Source organism: Aplidium turbinatum, chromosome 2 (genome assembly GCF_918807975.1).
Source record: "Aplidium turbinatum chromosome 2, kaAplTurb1.1, whole genome shotgun sequence".
Lineage (NCBI taxonomy): Eukaryota > Metazoa > Chordata > Ascidiacea > Aplousobranchia > Polyclinidae > Aplidium > Aplidium turbinatum.
Genome location: NC_137473.1, coordinates 15,632,823 through 15,656,946, shown reverse-complemented (window position 1 = coordinate 15,656,946; position 24,124 = coordinate 15,632,823). Strand labels below are relative to the sequence as shown.

The following is a 24,124-nucleotide window of genomic DNA, read 5'->3' as shown; positions in this document are numbered from 1 at the left end:
TTGTTTCCCAACAAATAAACGATAAATGGAGTCTGATTAATAACATTAACCTTAGAAAATTGAGATATTTCGGACACATAGCAAGAAGCAACTCGTTGGAAAATTCAATGTTGACTGGGATGGTGCAAGGCAAACGAACAAAAGGACGACAAAAAATGAAATATTTTGACAATATCAAGCAAATTACAGGAATAAAAACAAAGGACAGAACAAAATGGAGGCAGTTCATAAGGGAGATCACAGCTGATCAAACATGATCAATCTGTTGAAGAAGAAGAAGAACATTAAATTTTTCTTAAAAAAACAGTTCAATTTCTATATACCGAAGGTTTGCTTTTCTTATGAAAATAGCGGCTGTAAGGCAAACGATGGATGACGTAGTCCTTTGTATTTCTGTCTAAGACACTGATGATGAACTATCTGATGAAGAAAATGCAAAGCTATTTCAACCTGATGAAATGGCAAGTACTGTGAAAACAACAGTCAATATAATCATAGCTTTGATGATAGTTGAGATAATGAAAGTGATACTATGTCAAACTCAATTGAAAGGACAACTAGCTGGAGATTTATTAAGTAAAAGAAAAATTTTCATCCCAAAAAAGTCTCTTCCAAGTCAGAGTGAAAGTATGTTTTTAATGTGTTTACTGCAACTCTAAGAGTGTCTCGTGTTGTATCTAATAGCAACCCAACGCCGTATGGTGCGTGAAAGCATATGATTCATGAAACTATATCTTAACAATTGCAAAATACACAGCTGGAAAAGCTGGCACGGCAATATGATAATGATTTTTCACTGAGTGTATAGATGTGGTGGAAAGTATTATGGGACTTCAATTTATATGAGAAAAATCACTCTGCAAGATTTTTGCAGAAAAAAAAATTGGTAGCTTATGTTTAGTTTTCAAAAAGCATTGTTTTGCCACGTAACCAAATGACAAAAATTCTAAATAATTTGCTTTACGATGACAAGCCAATCAGAGGGTTTACTATAGTAGTATAAATTCTAGTAGGCCTACGCTCTTTTGGCATAATTCTAGTTGATTGTTGTGATCAAATGGCTTGCTTATACACCACAAAGTCATCTTTTTGCATGTAGCCTCTTGTTGTACAGTAGTATGTTGAATTGTTGGATATTGTTGTCGGAGAAACGTTCTGTATATTGCTGCAACCAACGCTCACATATTGATTTTGAATTCAACAGGGACTACAATAGAACGACGCAAATTTATTTTGCGGTTGATTGAATGCCTATGTGGACAGGCACATACGTGTAGGCCTATTTTCTAGCGTGACCTTGGTATCCATGAAAATCAAAATTTCCTCAATTCCAGCTCTTTTAAACAGAGGTGATGCAATCGTATTGTGAACTAATTTCGCCTTTTTCAATCAGCTTTTATTTTAATCCGCTTGTTCAATCCGATTCTTTATGTGCCGGAAGCTTGATGATTTGAAGTTTCCGGCATTGTTTTTTCTAATTTCACTAAATAGTTGATATAAAGATAAAAGCATAAGTTTTGACACAAAAAATGGAAACGAATGTGTAGGGGAGATGCAGGAGAGTTGAGCCACCACCTCTAGCAGAAATTCTAACATAATTGCACTCTACTGTCACTAGTGGTATGAAAAAACGTTGTTACAGCTTCACTGTTATAAAGAAGGCTTCGCGATATTGCCACGGAAAGTTAGCTTTGAAAATGCAAACAACGTATCAAAAAGTAGATTCGAAAAATTTCAGCATTTGCTTAAATATCTCTAGATATATAATATAATAATAATAATAATAATAATAATGTTAGTTTTTATATAGCGCTGTATCCAACGCAGAATGCATTGTTCCTCAGCGCTTTACAAAGCAGACAGTGTCAATGCAGCCGTATAGAGGCGCAACTGAGTACATTATTACCCGAATCCACTCCATTGCTCAGTGCCAAGCAGGAATTAGATTCAGTACCATTTTTAAAAAGTCTTTGGTATGACCCAAAATAGATCTAATATAGATCTATATAGATCAAAATAGATCTAGATCAAAATAGATAGATCAAAATAGATCAAAATAGAACAAAATAGATCAAAATAGATCAAAATAGATCAAAATAGATCTATAAAATATATTCAAATTACAAATATAGTGCAGGGTACCTTTGGAAAAGATGATTGTATGCAACAATTACCACGCAGCTTCTTAAAAGAGTTTTGAAGAAATCCGGGCTAAATTCAAAATGGCTACGATTAGGAGAGTTGAACCACCTGGATCAACTCTCCCTTTTATATAATAGATAAAAAAAAATTTCTCAAATCTACAATTCTAGCGTGTAAATTGTTGTTTTATGCTTAAAAACGATAGGCCTATACTTGCTTGAAACAGTTAATTGAAGCAAAAAGATCGAAGCAACTGGACTTTTGCTTCAACCCATTTGTTAAAACAGTTTAGCCAATCATGCAAATGTTTCAGGCATTGTGGTGAGTTCTATAAAAGAACTCGAGATATCTTTGCTGAATTATTTGTTATACTGTGATTGAATAGCTAACCTAACGGCTTATCTATTACAAGGGTCATCAATAATTAACGTTACAAGAGATCCAATTCAAAAACTGGCAAACAAGGCGAACTTGGCCTATGGAACCATGTTCACAGTTCTCAAGAAGGATTTGAAGATGAGCCCATTTAAACACATGAAGAAACCGTTGCTAAATGCCAATACCACTGAGGAACGTCTCTTCAGAGCCAGAATTCTGCTCTCACGTATTGAAAAAGGCACGCTGCCAAACCTTGTGTTCAGCGATGAGAAGAAATTTGATCTCTAGCATCATTTTAACAGTCAGAATGATCGTATTTGGTCAAGAAATGGTGACATGGAACCCTGGGTAGTCACTCGGAGACAAGGGGCGGCATCAGAAGTGATGGTGTGGGTCGCAGTTAACGAATCAGCAGGAGTCCATTGATTTTTGTGGACCAAGGAGTGAAATTAAACCAAGAATAGGCTACTACCGAAATGATATTCTTGAGGGTTCATTATTGCCTTAAGCAAAGAAACACTTCAAAAAACATAATTGGTCATTCCAACAAGATTCTGTCCCTTCACATGGAGCTAAGAGAACGCAAAACTGGCTTTCCGCTTATGTGCCGTTCTACATTTCCAAGGAAGAATGGCCTCCTTCATCCGCAGACCTGAACCCCCAGGGCCCAGACTTTATTGGCATCTGGTGTTACCTGGAGAACAAGGTTTCGACTAAACAGAACCAAAGTTTGGAAGCGCTGAAGGCTAATCTGAAAAAAGAATGTCCCTAAATACCTCAAAGAGTTATTTGTGACTTTTGCAGGTCCTTTTCGAAGAGTCTCCGACTTGGCATCGACGGACACATTGCGGACACATTGAGTAAAACTTGTTTTTCCTAAATACAGTAGTCTATATGTCTTGTGGCTGGAAATGATAGCGATCTATTACAGTTGCAAGATTATCGAAGAAGGTAGCCTACCAACAGTGTACGGTATCTATTAAAGCTGTTGCGCTTACTAATTATGTCGCTTCAGGAGTAGCCTAGGCTACGCATCGACAACTTTTGGAGACCTTCGAATCCCAACCAGAAGCTTTGTCCTGCTTTCTTGTCCTCTTTCCAGCTATTGGCAATAACAACGTTATTTCTCAGAGAAAATTTGTAGGCAAGCATGCGACATTTGTCGTTTGATATAAGCCGTGTAGAGGCCAAGTCTTTCATGTGATTGGCTAGCTCAGTTTCCATTTCCCTTGTGACATTGCCATCTGACATTTCTACTCCTTCCAAACCTCCTCCTACGGTCAGAAGAAAGAAGAACCAGTCGAGATCCACTCTTCAACTGCCCTCTCAGTCGTCCTCGGTGATAGGGATGACTGATTGCAGCGGTGGGTCTCACTAGCACAGTACGGTCGTAGATCATCTTTGAAGAATTTTAGACAGCCAAGGGCGTAACAACCCACCTTTAACCCGTCCCTCTCACTCATCTGCAACGGCCTGATGCCGGAAGAGTGATTGCAGCGGGAGATCTTTAACCGTCCCTCTCCGTTGTCCCACTCGCTCTGGGATGACAGGATTGCAGCGGCCCATTCCAAGACGACTCTGGGGTCAGCGAAAGCTACCCTCCCTCTGGCATCTCCGCCAAATGAGGTGTCAGACTGCAGTGGCCCGTTTCCCACAAGCAGGTGCCCTTCTTCAAGCGGGCAACAAGAAGATACACACACACAAACAAACTCAAATAAAATTTAAAAATTAATTATCTACCAAAACGCGCTAGTTCTCATGCTTGACCCGCCATCTCCTTATAGTCTGCTCAAGATCAGCAAGAGGAAAGTCGAGACAGGCAGATCATCTTGAGGCAGCCACTAACCAAATATTTACATCCACAGATTACCATCTACCGCGGTGGGTCCCTTCGGTCGTAGTGAGTCCCTCGCCTCCCTGGTAGGTATCTTCCATGTAAGTATGGTGTGCCTGCTGAGTGTTTGGGTGTGTGGACGGCTCCCGGAGCGGACGCACTAATGATGAGACAGGAAACAAATCCATTCCATATAGACAATTTGTAAACCTGCAAGATGTAGTGGTATCCATCTTGAACTCTGAGCGTTGCGCGAAGAGTAACGAAAAAAAAAAAAATTTCCCTTGTAAATATCATATAAGCTGTTTTACATTTCTTGTATCCAAAATTGTCATGACGTTTTTCTTTGCGTTTCTTAATATATCGCTCTAAAGTGGACCTGTTGTGGACCCCAAATTCGTTTGCAGCTGGTCGAATCCAGGTGCCACGTTCATTTGCTTCAGCAGCACGCTGGAGATTTTCTTCAGAGCTACTATGAGTAGAAATCCGAGTGTATTTTGTGGCATAGGCCTACTGCTTACAAGAATGATGTTTTCTTTTAAAAGAGTCTACACTCATAAAATTCTGTGGTGCATAAATATACAGTACTTTAGGCTTACAGATAGCTTACTATTCAACAGAAAAAGTCATTCTTAACTGCGCTGATTGTTTGTCGAAAGCAAAAATTATAACTCGCAAGGTTTATGAGGCTTTTGCAGAACATGCTTAGATCTATGCTACTCTAACTTTGAACATCTACATTACATGGATCAACTCTCCTTATCCGGTTCAACTCTCCTTAACACTATGATCAACTCTCCTGTAGGTGGAGGAGAGTTGAGCCATTTGGCAAAACTTTTTTAAAGTTAAATTCTGAAAATACTTTTGATATTGACTAACATTTAATCAGAGCGATTGGAATCCAATTGGTTCTACTGTACTTCAACATAAGCACACAATATTTGGATCAGCAATCATACAATCGGAAATATGGACTCAAAAGCAAAAGTTGGCTCAACTCTCCTGCATCTCCCCCACAACTTAAAATACGTACAGAAGAATAAGATCTTGATCAACGTTATGTAAATACTTTTAAATAAAAGTTCATATCAAATATTTTAAATGGTCACACCATGGCCACCTAAAGATGTAGTCTGATTTGTCACATTTTGCAGAAATTTCCAGGTTTTTCTAACTTTGGGCGAACGTTACAATAATTTTTCTTAAAAATTAGATTTTTACGCTTTCTTTTCTCTTTTTCCTAGATGACACAATAGGTTTTAACATCCTCACATTTTGAAAAACAAAGAAAATTTGATTTCGAAGATTCTAGTCAGACTGTTAATTTTTCAATAACAGTCTGATTTAGCGTTTTTCAACTTATTTTTTCTCATTTGCTACTGCTTCCCCAAGACAACAAAAAAGTTTTCTGTCATTAGGAAACCGCAAAAAGTAAAAACAGCTCAAAAAATGTCAGTCAAGCTCTAGCAGTAGCTGTAATCAAAATCTGCAAAATATGACAAATCGGCCGCATCTCCAGGTGGCCATGGTCACACCTTTCTCAAACATCAATACTTTAATCAAATTACAATATCAAATAGCTAAAACTGAAATAGAGTTTTCAACGCAAAAATGGAACAGAATGTCTGGAGTATATTGGATGGAAGGCATGATATTCTTCTGCACTATGTGGCAACAGATTCTTTGCTTAACGTTGGAAAATACAATCGATTGATTAAAAAATACGACATGCATGACGTATGACGTACGTACAGTGAATACTTTTCAGATCAAAAATGACTTAAAAGTATAACTAGTTGCTTTTTAACATGTTCAGTTCAGTTTATTTTTTGTTTTGTTAGCGAAAAAGAAAGACACAAAAAGCAAAAACACAATAAACACAAATCATTCGCACAACAAGGATGGCAGCGAAAGACCAAAAGGTCACCAAAGTCAGCTGCCACCCAAACATTTAAACAAAAGACCCAAAATTAAGAACATTAACACATACGGTATATAATATATAGCACAATACCAGCACTTTAATTTGTAAAAATTAACAATGGAATTAACAATACATTAACAATGGAATAACACAGGGCAACATAAAAAAAACATTGTGTAGAGAAATAAGCGGATGATACGTTTCAGGAGTGATCATTGTACAAATTCTTTAATAAACATTTATATTTAAATTTAAAAACATTGTAAGACTTTTCTTTTATTTCTTTTGGTACTTGATTCCATAGTTTCACTCCATTAAAACATAGCATCTTCTTACCAGAGTTTGACGTTGTAGAAGGCAAATATAAATCATTTTTTGGGTTCTGACTGGTTTTATGATGGTGAATTTCATTTACAAAAATAAAGCAGCCAGCAAAGGCTGGGGCAGCATTTTGTGCACATATTTGTACATAAATTTTGCAGTTTCTAATTTAATAATATCGTCAATTCTGAGCACATTAAATTGGTGATAAAGAACAGTTGTATTTGTTGACCTCGGTAAAAATAAGCAGGATCGAATGAACTTGTTTTGTAACACTTGTAGTGGAGCAAGCAATGTAGAGTTTGCTCTACCCAATTTATAATCGAGTATTGGATCTTGGATTGAAACAAAGCATAATATAAAGCCCGTAATACTGTTAAAGGGGCAATGTATCTCAGCTTAAATGCTATGCCGCAGACCTTTGCAAGCTGCTTTCTAAGATTAGTAATATGACTATCCCATGTCAATCGCTCATCCAAAGTTACACCTAGATAGTTTATAGGCCTACATTTTTCCTTTCGATGGATCGGCCACTGATGGACAGACTAAAATTTTCTGCTGCACTTTTTTTGTTGCAGAGGATCATATAAGTAGTTTTACTATAATTTAATGAAAGTTTATTGGATTTCATCCACACATCAATTTTTTCTATTTCTCTATTGACATTTTTTTGGAGAGATGACAGGCATTTATCTGACATATAAAAGTTTGAGTCATCAGCAAAAAGTGTAGTTGAAAAAGAAGATGCATTTGGAAGATCATTCACATAAAGAAGAAAAAGCAATGGACCAAGGATTGACCCCTGTGGGACACCACATTTAACAACATTAAAATTAGAATTCTTACCGTTAATTATTGTACTTTGCACTCTATTTGTTAGATAAGATGTTAAAACGTTTAAAAACTTTCCACGAAAGCCATAATGGTGAAGTTTTTTTTAAAAGTATGCCATGATCAACTGTATCGAAAGCTTTACTTAAATCAACAAAAACCGAGCATGTGTATTTATGATGATTCAAGTTAGAAAGTAAATCATCATAAATTTTTGTCAATGCTAAGCTTGTTGAATCATTTTCACGAAAACCATGTTGAGCTGGGGTTAAAATATTATATTTGTCAATAAAATTCATCGTCCGTTTATATAGAATTTTTTCGAAAATTTTGGCAAAAGTTGGCAATAACGAAATTGGTCGCAAATCTGTAAAGTGTAAAGGTGAACTAACTTTTTGTACAGATATTATCAGACTCTTTTTGAGTACATCAGGAAAGATTTCTTGCAAGGCACATTTATTCAGTACTTTTGTTTATGTTTCCGACTGATGTTTTTTATTTTACCTACATAACGCAAAAACTAAAAAAATTCTATCTTTTTAACGCCTCTTCACGTGTTTGAGCAAGAGAATGTTGATAGCATTTAACCATAATAGATAAAGTGCTTGAAAATAAGTGATAGCTAGATCAAAACAATTTAAATAATTGCAATCTGTTTACACACAGTGACCGATTACACAGAACCATGGATGACAATGCTTTTGATGTGTGGCGACATAAATTGTTTATTTGTGCCTTGCACACTCTTCTATCGCTTTTTCTTAGACTAATTTTTTAAGAAAAAAATGTGGCAATTTCAAAACTAAGAAATAGAACAAGCATTGAACCATCGTTGAAGATCAGATTATTGGGGCAAGCAAATCTACACTTTTGTTCGTGCTGGTATTGATGTTGATTAAAAGTTGTTCTAGTCATCCACTTGGAACACTGATCATGTCATAAGATTCTCAGCTGCCTAAACCGAGAATCAAACCACCGTTCTAGGATCTTGAATTTTTGCTCAAAATCGATCTTCAACGTTTTATGAAATAATAAAAATAAAGAAGATTAAAAGTTCTCAACAACAATCAATATACAGCGCTTGATAATTTTACATTCTTTGTTCACTAGCAGCAGGCTACAAGAGAAAACATATGAAATATTGCAACATATAGTCAACAAGAAAAGAAGCGGCGTGACTTTGTTCATGTATTTTAAATGGCTTTCACTAATTTCATCAACTACTTGATTTCGCACAGAATTCACTTTTTTTTTATTTCATATTCAATTTGAATTGAATGAATCATATCCGTTGGTTCCATAAAAGTTTTCCATTTTCTCAAATAAATCTGCAAAGGAAGGACGAAGCTTCGGATTCCCATTCCAACAATCTTGCATAATCTTGTACAATTTGCTTGGGCAAGTTGGCATTAGTTCTTTAGGCATTCTATAGCCTCGAAGCAACATAGGCAAAATTTCGTGGTTGTTTGCAATTTCTGTAAAGTGCAATTTTTAGAAAGTAAGTAAACGCATTTTCATTTTTATGCAACGAGTAACCTTGCCCTAGAGTCAGGGCATAGCCAGCAAAAAAATTCTAGTAGGCCTACATGTTGGTGATCCGGTTTAAGAATACTTTCAGCCTAATTCAGTAGTTTTCCTGGTTGCTTTTCCGACTTAATCAAATTCGGAATGCGACGTCATATTTGCCCAGCTTTATATCGTAACCACCTATGAAGCTTGGCAGTGCCAACGGATGATTTAATAAAAAAGCCGGTAACAGCAAAGTTGTGGTGTTGTCTAAAATGTAAACGCTGCATAAATTTGATTATAAAAATATTTCATTTAATAAACTTTTGTACAATTTTCCAATAGCAATATAACAAATTATTTCGTTGGCTCTTTTGCTCTCCCTCACCCCCCCCCCCCCCCCCCTAGACTACACCCTTGCCTAGAGTATATGTTTTTATTTTGCAAAGCCTTATAAAAAAGTTACTAATAAAAGTCAGTCTGCTGAGGGAAAGCTATTGTACCTTTAAATAACCGCAGTGCATATAAAATGTTAGAAATGATTTATTTACATGGCTACATTTTAAAAATTAAAACGCTTTCTGGCCTGTTTTCCTTTTGATAACTGTTTGAACTACAGAGCGTCAATCTTGCAAAACAGTTTATCTAATCCCAAATTTTGCCTGATTGCAGAAGTCCAGGTCCTACTCAAAAAAATCTCAACTCATGAACCAGCTGCTGCAAATTTAGACGCAAAGCATAAATCAGCGTGATAGATCATCTGAATGCTATCTATAAAACCCTTTCAGTGCCACGCTTTTTTTGATAAAATTTTTAGGATTTAGCTTGAGCAAAGGCTTTGATTTTGAACTGCTGTATTTTGAGAACCGTAACTGCTAGAAAAACAATCAAAACATGAAAGTTGTTGCATTTTCAACAGTCTTTTACAGTATGTTTACAAATTTTGTGTATTTTCTTTTTAAAATGCTAAAATTTCTGACAAACTACAAAAATTTTGTGTTTTTTTGACTTTTTTTCGCTTCCGTTTAGATATCGGAAAAAAATTTTCAAACTGCGATAAACTTCACCGGTAGATGTCAGGCAAGTACTACGCTTGTCACACAAAGGTTGTCACGGAGGTATTGAAGCGTTTGCGAAGAAAGAACTGGATATACCTCACTTTACACAAAAAATGACAGTTTTTTGTAAATAATTGATAATTGCAGAAAAAATTTAAATACAAACCTTGTAATTTCTTTCAACTTTTAGACAATACAAGTCTTCCTCTTTCTAAAACAGTCAGACTCATGCAGTTTGGCAAACAAAAAGACCAGATTTATCTATTTTTCAAATGACCAGTACGGTCCAGGGGTGACCGCGTGTATACGCGCGGTCGGCACTGGTAGTTGGCGAATCAAATATACTGTAGTTACTATTCACCTAAAAACCTGTTTCACCCTTATTGGGGTCACTAAAATGTTCTTATTCAAACAGAATCTTTTAAACTGAAAATAATTTCTATTAGGCTAAATAAATTCTAGTGCGTGTATAAAAACTAATGATCCCAATAAGGGCCAAAAAGACTGTTAAGGTATTTATGTGTATGTAGCGTCCTGCGGTCTTGTGTGTTTTCTATGTCTTGTTACCGTCATGAAACCTGTTTAGGACATTGTGTCGCTCAGATGTATGAAACGTTAGCTGGGAATTCTTCAAGCTTCTAATACGTACTATATTTGTTCAATTTTGTTCATTTCTTCAAGTATTTGTGCTTTAGGAGTTTAAGACGTGGTTAAGTACTTGTGTGCTTCTTTTAGAAGTTTAGAATGCCAATAAGTTAAGCGGATTCTTGAACCGGTAATTTAACACTTACGTATACGTAATTTTACGTCTCTTTAACGTCGTATCCCACACGTTGAATGCCACAGCGCTTACAGTATGTAGGCTATATCGATTGCGAGCACCGCTCTGGCATTCCTAGCAACTTTGAAAGCCTTTAACCGTATTAAGACTGGGGCTGGTATAATGTGCCCGCGCCAATTTCAAACGATTGTATTTTAATGGGCATACGTGCTACTAAGCTGAAATTCCTAAATATTACTTGGCTAAACGTATTTAAAGTTTCGTGGCTATACCTGATTCGGTTTGGGAGATATTTTGCCGTTTTTAGCATGTACCTTGACATTGATTTGCTCCTGGAGTGAGAGCAGATTGCGCCTGGTTGGTTTCTTTTATAGAAAGAGTGACAGATTAACGATTGTTTATTCAAAGCTGCCAAGCCGAGTCGCCTAATGAGCTTATCGCGCGTGTAATTTGATTAGTTGTGAAGAAGACACTGCACTGCATGATATCAATTACTGATTTGCGTCTGGCGTAAATTGCATACAGTTGCTTCCAGGGCCGTAGCCAGACCGCAGAGCAAGGGGGGGCCGACTTTTCGTTAGGGGAGGCCGAAAAAATTTGAATGATTTTGGCATTTTAACCTCTTAAACACCGGTATCCACAAAAATTGCATTATGTCAGTTTAGTGTTAAGACCAGCAGCGTAGCCAGAAATTTTGAGAGGTTTTGACGACCGGCGGGCGAAGCCCGACGGCGTGTTCGCCTAAGACGACACCCAGCGACGGGGGGTCTGGGGAGCCTCCCCCAGAAAATTTTGAAAAATTACTTTGAATTTAGTGCATTCTGAGAGCATTTTCAACAAAAATGTGGGTATGAATATTCCTGTAAAATGGTGCTGTCAGGTGGCATAGCAAAAGGATAAGATCATGTTTTCTTCAGCATTTTTCTGAAATAAAGCTAAGTCTCTATGTTTTCTTGTTGCTAATTCCTGGCTGAGATGTTTGAATGTTAGGTATTGGCACAACTCGCTCTTTTAATGCAGTTTTGTTTAAAATTAGGCAAATTTTTTTAGACTGAAAACATCATGCTCAAGCATAAAGAGACTGAAAGCATCATTTTCAATATCGTGACGTCACACGCGTGCCAAAGAGGGGGAGGTTGTAACCCCCCCTCCCCCTTTGGCTACGCCACTGGTTAAGACCAACACTGGTCTCTTATCACGGCAACCATATTACAATGACCAACATAACAAAGCAATTGTTGACTTGTTGTATAAATAGCGGTACTTGTTACGAGCAAAAACTTTAACTGGCTCGAAGAAGCTAGTGCCGAGGATTTTGATATATATGATTACATTCCGCCTATACAACCGTGAGCTAGTCTATTGCAATTGCAGTCGCGGATGTTTGGATGCAAGCCGTCTCACAAACAAGTCTAAATCGATAGATTTCGATACAGAATGTTCAAAGGCCATAAGCACTAAGTTTGCCTGTCTTGGTTGTAACATGCTCCGTCTAGTGGAGCGTCAGCCCTTGTTAACACTGAGAATCTACACTCACAAACGGCAGTGCTAGATTCAAATGTAGCAATATCTGCTGCAAGGTTGAACACTTCACAGATCAGAAAACTAGAAACAAAATTTATTTACACTGATTGGATTGAAGAAAAAAAAATAAACACTGCTTAACTGCACAAATTTGGTTTATCACTGCACAGATTGGTTATCACTGACCCTTAGAATTAAGTATGGTAAGTAATGGGTATGAATTAAGTATGAATTAAGTATGAATTAAGTATGGTAAGAATTTAAGAATGGTAAGAATTAAGTATAGCCTAATTTGTACCGGTTTGTAGGCCTGCTGGAAATCCATTCCCTCTTTGTTAGGTTATCATTCTTTCCCAAAACATTTTTATTTTACACAGTTTCTGACAATTTTTTTACCAACCTAACACGTGTTGGCCTTGGTTGAATTGAACCTGTTGAGGTTGCCAAAAGAGGAGTTAGGGGGAGGGGGGCGAAATTGTTTAATCATCATAGCTGTTAACTAAACATAACAATTGTAGTTAATTGGGCCAGTTGGAGCTGTGCAACGGGAAAATGGGCAAAAATCATTATAATTGCAGCTGTTGCTCAAGAATGTTGGGATTTTGCCAGGAGGGGAAAATTTTTTTCAGGGGGGGGCGAGGCCCCCCCTGGCCCCCGGCTGGCTACGGGCCTGGTTGCTTCTGTCCGTGACTGAAACAAAACCATTTATTTTACGCTGATCGAAATAATTGCACAATAAATCAACGCAAAAATTGTAGCATTACAAGCTGGGAACAGAGTAGATTGATTGATTACATGGAGAAAACTGGATAGTCAAAATTGATGATATTTTTGATAGTAAAATTGTTTCATTTCGCAATCGGTCAACTTTAAAAGTCGAATATTTATAAGTCGAATTTTGATGTGTTTTTTTCTCCACAATTTATACAGCATCCGCAACCATTTTTATTCAGTAATTTTCTAGCCGACAAAACTGCGCTGTTAATTCGTCGATTCAACGATGAGCGACAGCTATTTGGTGTAAAAACATGAAGATCGGTTGACGGATGTCATCAGTGACTAAGCATTGCGGCATTGTCAAGCTGCAAGCAAATACAATTTATTATTCCAGTTTATTGGGACTTGATTCTAGGTGGCAGGTAATGCTCAACATTGCCAGATTTCAATGTCCTCAGTTATTCAACTTACGTAAATATAACTGATTTTGTCGGCGGACATATTCTTCCTACAATAACCTACTTCAAAGTTTGGTTGCTTTGTCTATATCAGTTTTTCGTCTTTAGATGTACCTCTAATTTGAAATTGCGAAAATGAAGCAAATATTGACAGAAATCTGCCTACATCTCAAGCAACAGCTTTTTCCGATCTTCGCATCTTTCCAAACAAACTGAAGTCAAATAAACAATTTTCACGTCTAAGCACTGTGGTCAAACGTTGAGTTGATATAATATTGGCGCACTTTTGCCTGCTGGAAAATAACAGAATAAATAGATTCTAGGCAGTTGATGAGCCGTTACGGTTGTTAGTGTGAGAGACAGAACGCAAAGTGTGACGCGGGATTACAGTGACGTCATTATCTCAAGCAGAGCAAGCTTTGTTTCTTTATTATAATTTACATCTAACTTTAGCGATTTGACTGCTGTCTAATAAATCTATTACAGCTATAGATATACACATGATTCGAAGACAAGTTTGAATTTGTTGGAAAGTCAGATAAATTTTCTTTCACTTTGTAAAATATGTAAGTGACAGCATGCATATCAAAGGCGTAACAAACGTTCAAAAAAACGCGGGCGCTTTATGCTCCCCCCAACTCAAGGAATCCCTTGAGAACCCAGTCTGAATACGGTTAAGCAGACTCGTCTAGCGTCGAGCCCCTCAGAAAGAGAACAAAAACAGAAAGAGAGAAATATTTTCCAGTATTGTTTTTTTTTTTGGCTCGGTCTCTCATCGGCCCAATCTTTCCAATACTATTTTTGTCAATCGTTCAGTTCTTTTGAAATTCAAGCCATGATTCTAGACTAGTAATGGTGACGAGTTTAATTTATGATTTGAGTTGCGTTTTATTCTTGGAAAGATGGTTGCAACTTGCACTCCTTTAAGTTTAATGTGATGACTTGAAAGATTCATTTCTACAATAAATCCATACGTATACCCAAGAAGTCTAGACATTGTTCTTTGTTCATTCCGCCGCACTACCGCGCTCGGAATGTTGCTGTAGGACACATATTCACAAATAGGTATGGGCCGATAGTCAAAGCTATAGGACGTCCGCTACACTATACATTAACTATATTTGATAGAAGTTGCCCTGCTTGTCTGTTTTGCTGGACTTTGAGCATATTTGTGTAGTAGGCTATTGGTAGTATTTATTGTGTAATCATTGCTGTAGCCTATAGGCTATAGATGAATTTGATGAGGCACCAAGGCGTAACAGTCTGCCACTGTCTGTAAATAGGCAAATAGATAAACATATAGTCTAGATAAGCACAGCAAAGAGAAAGGATAAGAAGTTGTTGGCCTGTGTTATTAGTTAAAATCTGCTGCATTAAAAACTGGATATCATGAAGTCGACAAATTCAATCAGTACCGTTGGAAGGGGATTCTATTGGGGACTTTGTAGTATCCCCTCCAGCGATGAAATTAAGGGCTTGCAACTTTTCCAAGGATTCCAGAAATTTGAAGAAATCACGCATATTTTTGGATATAAAGCATTCTTAAAAGTGTTTTGATTTTGGGCCGAAGGTTTCATTGGTACCGGGAACAAAGTATTCTCAACAGTGCTGAATCCAATACTTTGGTTTCAAGAACTGATGTCTATCACACCTTTGAGTACTACGTACTCAATTTTCCATACTTTATGCTAAAAGTTGAACACTAGAAATTCTTCACCTAGGCACAACAATGAAGCAACCATTTCCTAGTACAAAAAGAATATAAGATTACCTGGATATGGCATCATTCCTTTTACAATGACTTCTGTGAGCAAAATTCCAAACGACCAAACATCAGATTTAGTTGTGTATGTTTGATGCATTAAACTTTCAGGTGCTGTCCATCTCACTGGAACTTTCACTTCTGGGTTACTTGCCTTGTATATGTCATCCTATAATAGTTGTTTCAATTTGGTTCAAAAACAAATTTATCAATGTTTAATTTTACATGGACGAAATCTAACCTGGATTGTTAGTCTTGCAAATCCAAAATCGGAAATTTTGCACAGATTGTTTTCCCCAACCAACACATTCCTTGCCGCCAAGTCTCTGTGAACGTATTTGTTGTATTCCAAGTAAGCCATGCCTGAGGCTACTTGTGCTCCAATCTCCACTAACTGAGGAACATCAAGATATTGTCCATCTCCTGCAAAACCACTGTGTTCAAAGATTAAAAAATGGTTTTGAATACTAAACAACTGTTATAATGTCTCATGGTAACCTAAACTTTAAACTTTAAAGCATCTGTAAGATTAAAAATAATTAAATCACATTATCATAATAATTTCGAATCGTCTGGGACAGTTTTTTATTATCTACTATCAACCTACACTACGCATATAATGCAATTTGCTTATATAAACGGCTTGACTTGTTTCTGCTGAATTAAGTTTCCGTATTGGATAATGGTGTAGCATGTGCTGTAATAAGTTGGGTTAGTATTTTTACTGCTCAAGTTCACTTTTGACTTAATTGTGGAAATTTGGATCAGTTCCTTCGTTGCTAGCACCAACCGTTAAGTACAACGATTTCTTCGACTTCGAAACGCATGTTGTAATAAAAACGCTTCAAGGCAGTTACAACATTTTTGAACAATATTTGGTTTCGTTATGGCTGAAACGTATTTATCTCGATTTAATTCGTTTCAGGATAAAAAGTTATTTTTGTTTTATTCCAATTTTTCTTATTCATGCAAAAAAAAAATACTCTGCTCATTTATAAACTTGTTTTAATTTCTCCTATTCAATATTTTAATAATTTTAATTTTTTTCTTGACGATATTTTACTTTAATATCTTGCTTTAATGATTCATTGGTAAACAGCTGATACAATAAATTGTCATTTTCTGAAACTTTTGTTCATTTCATTCAACTTTGTTTGGTACGCTTACCAACACTTAACAAAAGCCACAGTAAACAAAGTTTACCAACTTAATAATTCGGTTTTTCATTTGTGAGTAAGAATTTGTTTAAGCAGAAAAATTAAGCATAACCAATCGTTGTAAAAATTAGTACTTCGTGTTGTGATTATTTCCTTACGTTTTCACACCGTGCTGCATTTAAAAGCAATAAGACGATATTCTTATAGCTACAAACTTACCTTTCTTGAGATAATTTTTCAAGTCACCATGTGGCAATAACTCGGTTACGATGTAGAAAGGATCTTCATCTGTGCAAATTCCGTACAGCTGAACTATTCTAGGGTGAATCAAACGCTTCATGACGTCAGCTTCGTTCAAAAAGTTTTCAGATTCCAAACATCCTAATCATACAATTACAAAATATTTAACTGGAACTAATCTAAAACTGTTGGCATAAGATTTTTTAAGGTAGAATGACTGTGGGTAGGCTACCTAGCAAAAAAGTGAATACAACTTCTGTCCACTTTACATTGCTGAATGATGTTCAAGGAAGTGAAATGCATATTGCACAAAATATTTATGCAAGTTGCATTTCAATTTCTTCACTGATCTGTTGTCACATTTTAAATTTGATTTATCTTTTGCAGCACAAAAAAGCCACCACCTTGCAAGTCCTAAAACTAATGTTAAATAATTAAGCTATAAAAATGACAAGACTATTTTATCAAAATAATCTGCTATCGACTAGTCACTAGATTCATTAAGAATACTTCAATAATTTTTTATCCAGCATATAGTACTGTACAAGTGCAGCAAAATGCTCTATTGTATTGAAAAAATATATTTTACAGGCCGGAAGCCGAAACGGTGTTCACTGTCTGCAGTTATGGACGCTTTTCACTTTATTGGAGGCACCTTGCTATGCATTGTGCAAAACTCACGGCTTGCAGTTTGATAACTTTGGCAAGTTTGGCAGTAGTACTATTTTTGGAACTTAGGCACCACAAATGGGAAAATGTCACATGGAGGTATATATCTCCATGACGATACCCAGTTTACCTACTGCACTGAGGAGGCCGGAAGGCCGAAACGGTGTGCACTGTCTGTAGTCATTTTACAAAAGATAAACTTGCTGATATCTGATTGCACATAACTGCAAATCATCAGCTTCTTGTCGTTTATGTGGCTTACTGGAATACCTTTCTTCAATGTTTTGACTGCAACTTGCATGGTTTCATGGTTTTTGACTGCAACTTGCAAAGTGGCTTTGTAGACAGAACCAAAATGTCCAGAACCTAACAGCGGACCAAGATTCAAAAAGGATCGTTCAATTTCCCACTCATCCAAAGTCTACGCAACAAGCAAAAAAATATCATCTTTTTAATCAATTTAAACGGAAAATCAATATGAAACTCAAAAAGCAAAAGTACTTAGACTACTAACATTAGTTTAAATGTAATTATGATAGCCTACTTCTCAAATGTAGATACAAATGATCTGATTTAGCCTGATCATGCATCTAAAAACAAAACTCAATCTATTTTATCATTACAATATCATCGGGTATTACCAGTGCGCTAAAAATGAAAAACAACTTTAGTTTGTCTAAAAATTCATTTTGTTTTGGCCTATGCATTTCTATTAATCATGTTTCAAACAAGTGAATTCTTGGACCCTTCCAGTCATATAGGCCTACTACGTTTTCTCACATTATAAGCTGCATCCTAATTCTTAATATTTTGTATCCTCTATGTTAGCTTTCTTCCTAGCTTCAAAGATTTACTCTACGACGAGTTGGGCTATCAATGTCATTTCTTACCAATTTTTACATTATGATATCTTGCATTTTAGTATTTTGTTTCTGAAAAATTAATTTGTCAAGCATTCGCCACAATTCACTTTAACAGCGTTTCGTGTGGCCACGTTTTGAATGCAGTTGCTTCTCATGGTTATAATTTGTCTTCCAGTTTGTATTTTCGTACTTTGCTTTTCAGAAAGATATCAATCTTTTTTTTGTTTTTCTCACGTCTGCAGTTGGGCGTTATATGCATAACCTACTTCTAACTAAGGTGTAACATGTTTTATTTAAATTAACCTTAACCTAAGCCTGCGAAGTGTAGTGAAGTTTGCACTCATTGCTTATTAATTCACAGCTAAATGCCAAGGTACTTTGCATAGGGAAGAAATCGCTATTGCACATGTTATGAAGTAATTTATTTGCAATCTACTACTTTTGCTGTGCCGTAGAAGAGGTGTTAATTAATGTTTTCACTGTTCTGTTGGTTTGGGAAATAATATTATTCTATTTGAATAAGAGCCTTTTGATAATCGCATTAAAGATGAAACAGGCTATTAAGGTTTTTAATGAATAATAGCTGCATGTCACAATCAATATGTGTGGTGACACATTGACTGCCGCGTCACCCATATATGGATGACGGCCTATGTTTCATTCAGGTTTGCGTCACCCATATATGGGTGACGTCTCATGTCATTTTGGTATGCCATTTGTATTTTGGCCTGCGGGTCTATTTTTGGAAAATAGGCTTGGCAGTCAATGCGCTAGACGGCAGGGTACATTTCTGTCCTTCAATAAGAAGGCTTATTTAAATGTCTAATTCTTGTGAAGTGTTATTGTCAATTACTGACCTAACGTAACCTTTAATTATGCAGTCTTTTATTGCGAAACTTGCTTCCAGAAAATTTTGCGTTCGTGCGATTCTGGAAATGTCTCTGATTTGATCGAATGTTCTGACGATGTGTAAGTTGTTCTATTATCACTTATAGGTTAGGTGTTGCGCAGTTTGACTAGAAGAATGAGTTCCTATGATATAATATTACCATATAATTTCTGGAAGGTGGTAAAAAAAAACTATTATAAATAGCCACGTGATTTGAGAATGATTTTTAATAGTTGTGTATTATGTATTATTAAAACTTGTAACGAAAAGTATGCTGAAGGCGATTATAGAGTTTTAGACGATATTGAATAGTTTGTAAAAGTGGAAATTATTGCTAATTGTAAAGTTGCTGTTGCAAGTAGTGGCGTATATCTATTTTGAAGTCGACAAAAAAGTTTGCTGTTTAAAATTTGATATCTTTCCGTGCTGGAAGTGCTGAACCATTCATTGAAGGATTTTTATTTATTATCTCACAAGTGGAATTATTCGACCATTTATTTGACTGTTTAACATTTGATATCTCAATAAACTATGCCATCAATCTTTCCAATGTCTCTTTACGTTTTGGTGTATTACTATTACGGTATGTATTATGTATGTATTACAAACACCACATGCCTTACAGTATATTAAATGCGGAGGGGGGTAATTTTCTTTAGCCCTGATTTTAGGATACAACAATATATTCTAAGACCTCTGGTATATTTTTTTTAATTGTTTGTTGAAACCCTCCCCCCTCTACCCTGAAAATTTATTTTTGAGTAAAGTTGTCTTGTATTCGATGGATTTCATTTTTTATTTATGGTATTTAAAGATCAAATATTGCTTGCTACTGTAGATTACTAAAACACGTTAAAAATGTTCCAAGACAGCCGAAAGCACGTTTTTGGTCTTGGTTTCATCATAAACCAAGTTAATAAGGACATTTCGATTTGTGCGCTTGTCTACACGCATGCGCAAATGCTTACCAAAAATGCAGATATTCTGTATTAAGGAAATAGAGAGTAGGCTACCACATTGAATTAATCCAAGGGTATTGCACAGCTTTTTTCACACAACAACGACTTCGTAAGTATATATCATTCTTGTAAACACGTAGGTTTCACCGTATTCAAACTAAGCAATTTTCGGGAGGTAATGGCCTGACGTGTGGACTTATTTCATATACACTTTCATTTTTTAATTAGGGTGGTCCCGAAATGTATGGGAAATTTTTTTTTTTATTCGAAACATTCCGACCACCCTACAATTTTTTTACATAGGCTAAAAGAAGGTAACAAGCTAAATTTCAGAAAAATTGGTTAATATTTAGAGGTGCCACATGAGGTTGCAAATCGGGTTAAGGGTGCTTATTTCAGTATTTCGATTTGATACGATTCCCTAATGATTCGAAATCTTATTTTGGTACTGCCGATTTGAAATAAAAATTCCCCAGTGCAGAATTTTTCTCTTCAAGCAAATTCTTTTTACACCCAAATCAATGAGTATTGCGTAATTTCTTCGATGGCTAGAATTTGAAAGCGAAGCCAAGAACTTGCAAGATAGCAAGCATAGCGAAAAAGTTGCAGTTCTAAATTGAATATGCTACTTCTATGAAAAAGAAGAGGCAGGAGGAGTTTATACACTGACAGAAAGTTAACTTTCATGCACTAAGGGGTCCTTAAACGATAAGCACTGATCGTAGTGTACTGATGAAGTTGTGAACGTTTTTCTTTCTATGTTTTTCAGATGGCTAGCAACAGTAATAATAGTAGGCTATTAGGCTTATCGGTGGTGCAAGGTCCAAAACCAGAAAGGACAATTATGTTTGGTTGATTGGTCCCACTTCCAAGGAACTGTCTGGGAGAAAGCTTCCTTCTGCTAGGGAAGTCCTTAGCGTGTTCTTCTATCTCCACAAGATTGAGAAGGTAACCATCAAAGAAAGTTGCAAAGAAGTTATCACATTGTGTATTCCATTCTGGGAGAGAGCCAGGATTATAACATGCACAGAAATCCATGCAAGAGAAAGACTGAAAAAGTTATTTCTGCAATGGAAAGGACTCCAGAAGGCGGCTTTAAGGAGAACAGATACACAGATGAAGAAAGAAGAAAAGTTCAGTGCCGATCTTGACAAACTGTGTGACATAGCACACGCGAAAGCACTGGACCTGACTACTATTGAAGAAGACCATGCTTTTCTGATGGCACAAAGAGATGGACGAAGAGGTTTCCTAGGTTGAGTTGATCAAGAACTTGCTGCTAAAGAAGCACAAACTGTCAAGCGGAAACAAGAGGAGCAAGCTCGAGCTGAAAAGGCAAAAGTATCATCTTCTGCAGTGCAAGCATGTTATCAAGAAGATATCTCAACATCATTATCAGAGTCTGAAAATACTGAACAGTGTGAACAGTCCAGTTCTTCAGAAGTGCAGACACCAAAAAAACGGAAATGTACAATTACAGCTAGAGCGAAGAATGTGATCTCTCCAGGACTAGCACAAGCTCTGGACCGAACCAAAGTCAGTGACAGAGCAGATGTTTATATCATTGCTGCAACAGCTCAAAGTTTAGGCCACAATGTGGATGAATTGGCCATTAATCGAAAAACTATCCGTCAGTCAAGAAGGTCACTAAGACAAGAAGCTGCTATTTCCAGTAAGGACAATTTCAGTCTTGACATTCTTGACGGGAGTAAAGGTTGTTGTGCATTGGGATGGAAAGCTAACCCAAGACACAGCAGGGTGTCAGGACAAATACGATAGGTTACCAGTGATTGTATCGTATGATTGCACAGAAAAGTTGCTTGCTGTACCAAAGTTGACAAGTGGATCTGGACAATCGATGGCTTTGGCAGCCAAAGAAGTCCTGAATGATTGGGTACTAGAAGACAATGTTGTAGCAATGAGTTTTGATACAACTAGCAGCAACACAGGAAAAAGGAATGGAGCATGTCATCTTCTTGAGGTCCAGCTAGAGAAGGAACTTCTATGGTTGCCGTGTCGGCACCATATATTGGAACTAGTGATAGGTGGAGTATTCAACAATGCAATGGGACCGTCCTCAGGGCCTGACATCGAGATTTTCAAGCAGTTTCAAGCGCGCTGGCCACATCTCAAGCAAGATAATTATAAAACCGCAGCAAGTGAACCTTCAGTGGAGATTTATATCGCACCAGAACGTGATTCTTTGTTGATGTCTGCAAAGAAATATCTATGCAAACAACAACCAAGAGAAGATTACAGACAATTTCTGGAACTGATCATCCTCTTCCTTGGTGAATTGCCAGATCAGGGTGTTTTGGTTATCAGAAAGCCCGGAGCTTTCCACAGAGCACGGTGGATGACAAGGTCCTTTATTCTCTCACGATTTGGATGTTCCGGGCACAAGTAAAGCTGACAGCAAAGCAAAAGAGAGGGCTTGCAGAAGTTGTTCTGTTCGCAGTGTTGGTTTATTTCAGAGCCTGGTTTGATGCACCGGTAGCAGTTTCAGCACCAGCCAATGACCTGGCCTTCTTGAAGAATTTGAAAGCTTATGCCTCCATCAACAGCAGTGTCTCCAAAGTGACATGCAGAAAATTCCTCAACCATCTTTGGTACCTGAGTGAAGAAGTTGTGGCATTTGCATTCTTTGATGATGGTGTTGCTGAAGAGAGGAAGCAAAGAATGGTTAAGAACCTTAAAAAGCCTGGAAAGAGTAGTCGTGCCGTGAAAGCCAGCTTGAAGATGGAAGAAATTGAAGCAAGTGAGATAGAAGACTTTGTTTCAGTAAAATCTATGCAGTTCTTTAAAGCTCTGAATTTGTCGACAGATTTCCTGTCATTGCCACCGTCACTGTGGCTGTCAAATGATGGTTACATTGCAGGAAAAAAGAAAACAGCACAGTTTCGAGTGCTCAACGACACAGCTGAGAGAGGAGTGGCTTTAATTCAGGAGTATATCCATGTTCTGACAAAGGATGAGAAACAAAGACAATGCCTACTTCAAGTGGTGGCAGATCACCGCAAGAACTTTCCAGATCCAACAAAAAGAACTGTTGTTGCTGGGCTAAAAAACTTGGTTAAAGCTGGCCCAATGCTCATGGAATAAACATTTGTTAAGGTCGTGATGACATTGCAGTATAACATAGTACAGAAGGGTTTAGAAACAGTTAATAAGCCACACTATTTTATATTGTGTCTTGAGAGAAAAATTAAATGGCTTTGTGGCACCTCTAAACATTGTTCAATTTTAACCAAATTTTGCACGTTAACTTCTTTTAGGCAATGTAAAAAAAAGGTAAAGTGGTTGTAACAAAATTCTAAAAAAAAATTTTCGGGACCACCCTACTAGTCAGTGGAGAGGAACCTCAGACAAGACATGCAAACACTATCAGCATACATACGGAAATGGAAGCTACAGCTCAGCAAGTCAAAGACAGTGTCGGCGGCCTTCCACCTTAACAACTGGGAGGCACAGCGTGAGATAAACATCAAATTGATGGTGAGCGCCTGCCCTACTGTGCCGAACCCACTTATCTCGGCATAACCCTGGACAGGTCACTCACGTACCGCCGACACTTGGAGTCACTGCGCAAAAAACAATCTACACGCGTCGCACTTTTGAGGCGATTGGCGGGTTCCGGTTGGGGAGTTGGTGCTAAAACTCTTCGTACAGCTACCCTAGCCCTTGTTCATTCCACCTCTGAATTGGCTACTGCGCACCAGTCTGGTGCCGTAGTTCTCACACCTACCACATCGATACCACCATCAACGATGCACTGCGTACTGTGACTGGATGCCTGCGTCCCACTCCGACGGACTACCTACCCATCCTAGCAGGCATCCAACCCCTTTGAGCTACCTCGTAAAGGAGCCACGACTTCTCTCGCTCGCCGTGCTCTGGACCCCGACCATCTCCTCCATGCAACATTCAAGCGACCACCACCTTCAAAGCAACGGCTGAAATCAAGACGCTCCTTTGTGCCTGCCGCACAACAACTACTTCAGAACAGAGAAGAACTTGGTTTAAGTGCGGAACACTGGATGAACCACATGTGGAACACGGAGTGGCAAAACCACACCTCCACGCTCCGTGACTTCATACCCGACGTCGATAC

The 24,124-nt window shown here is 37.3% G+C and overlaps 1 protein-coding gene across 1 annotated transcript; it reads right to left on the bottom strand.

Moving 5' to 3' along the window:
• Positions 1 to 7,665: 7,665 nt before the first annotated feature.
• Positions 7,666 to 17,749, bottom strand: LOC145765334 (tyrosine-protein kinase-like). Its single transcript, XM_082577138.1, has 5 exons — positions 17,573 to 17,749; positions 16,613 to 16,774; positions 15,478 to 15,659; positions 15,246 to 15,405; positions 7,666 to 8,905 (listed from the first exon to the last, which is right to left on the bottom strand). Exons 1-5 carry the CDS (start codon positions 17,601 to 17,603, stop codon positions 8,694 to 8,696), a joined length of 747 nt encoding a protein of 248 aa, XP_082433264.1. The 5' UTR covers positions 17,604 to 17,749; the 3' UTR covers positions 7,666 to 8,693.
• Positions 17,750 to 24,124: the final 6,375 nt, after the last annotated feature.

Bases quoted from the DNA above. Each gene is read 5' to 3' on its own strand.
- LOC145765334 (XM_082577138.1), bottom strand. From the start codon at position 17,603: ATGCAAGTTGCAGTCAAAACATTGAAGAAAG. The intron at 15,406-15,477 runs GTTAGATTTCGT...CAACTATTATAG, and splicing joins TTGCAAGACTAACAATCCAG to GATGACATATACAAGGCAAG. The intron at 8,906-15,245 runs GTAATCTTATAT...TGCACTTTACAG, and splicing joins AGGAATGATGCCATATCCAG to AAATTGCAAACAACCACGAA.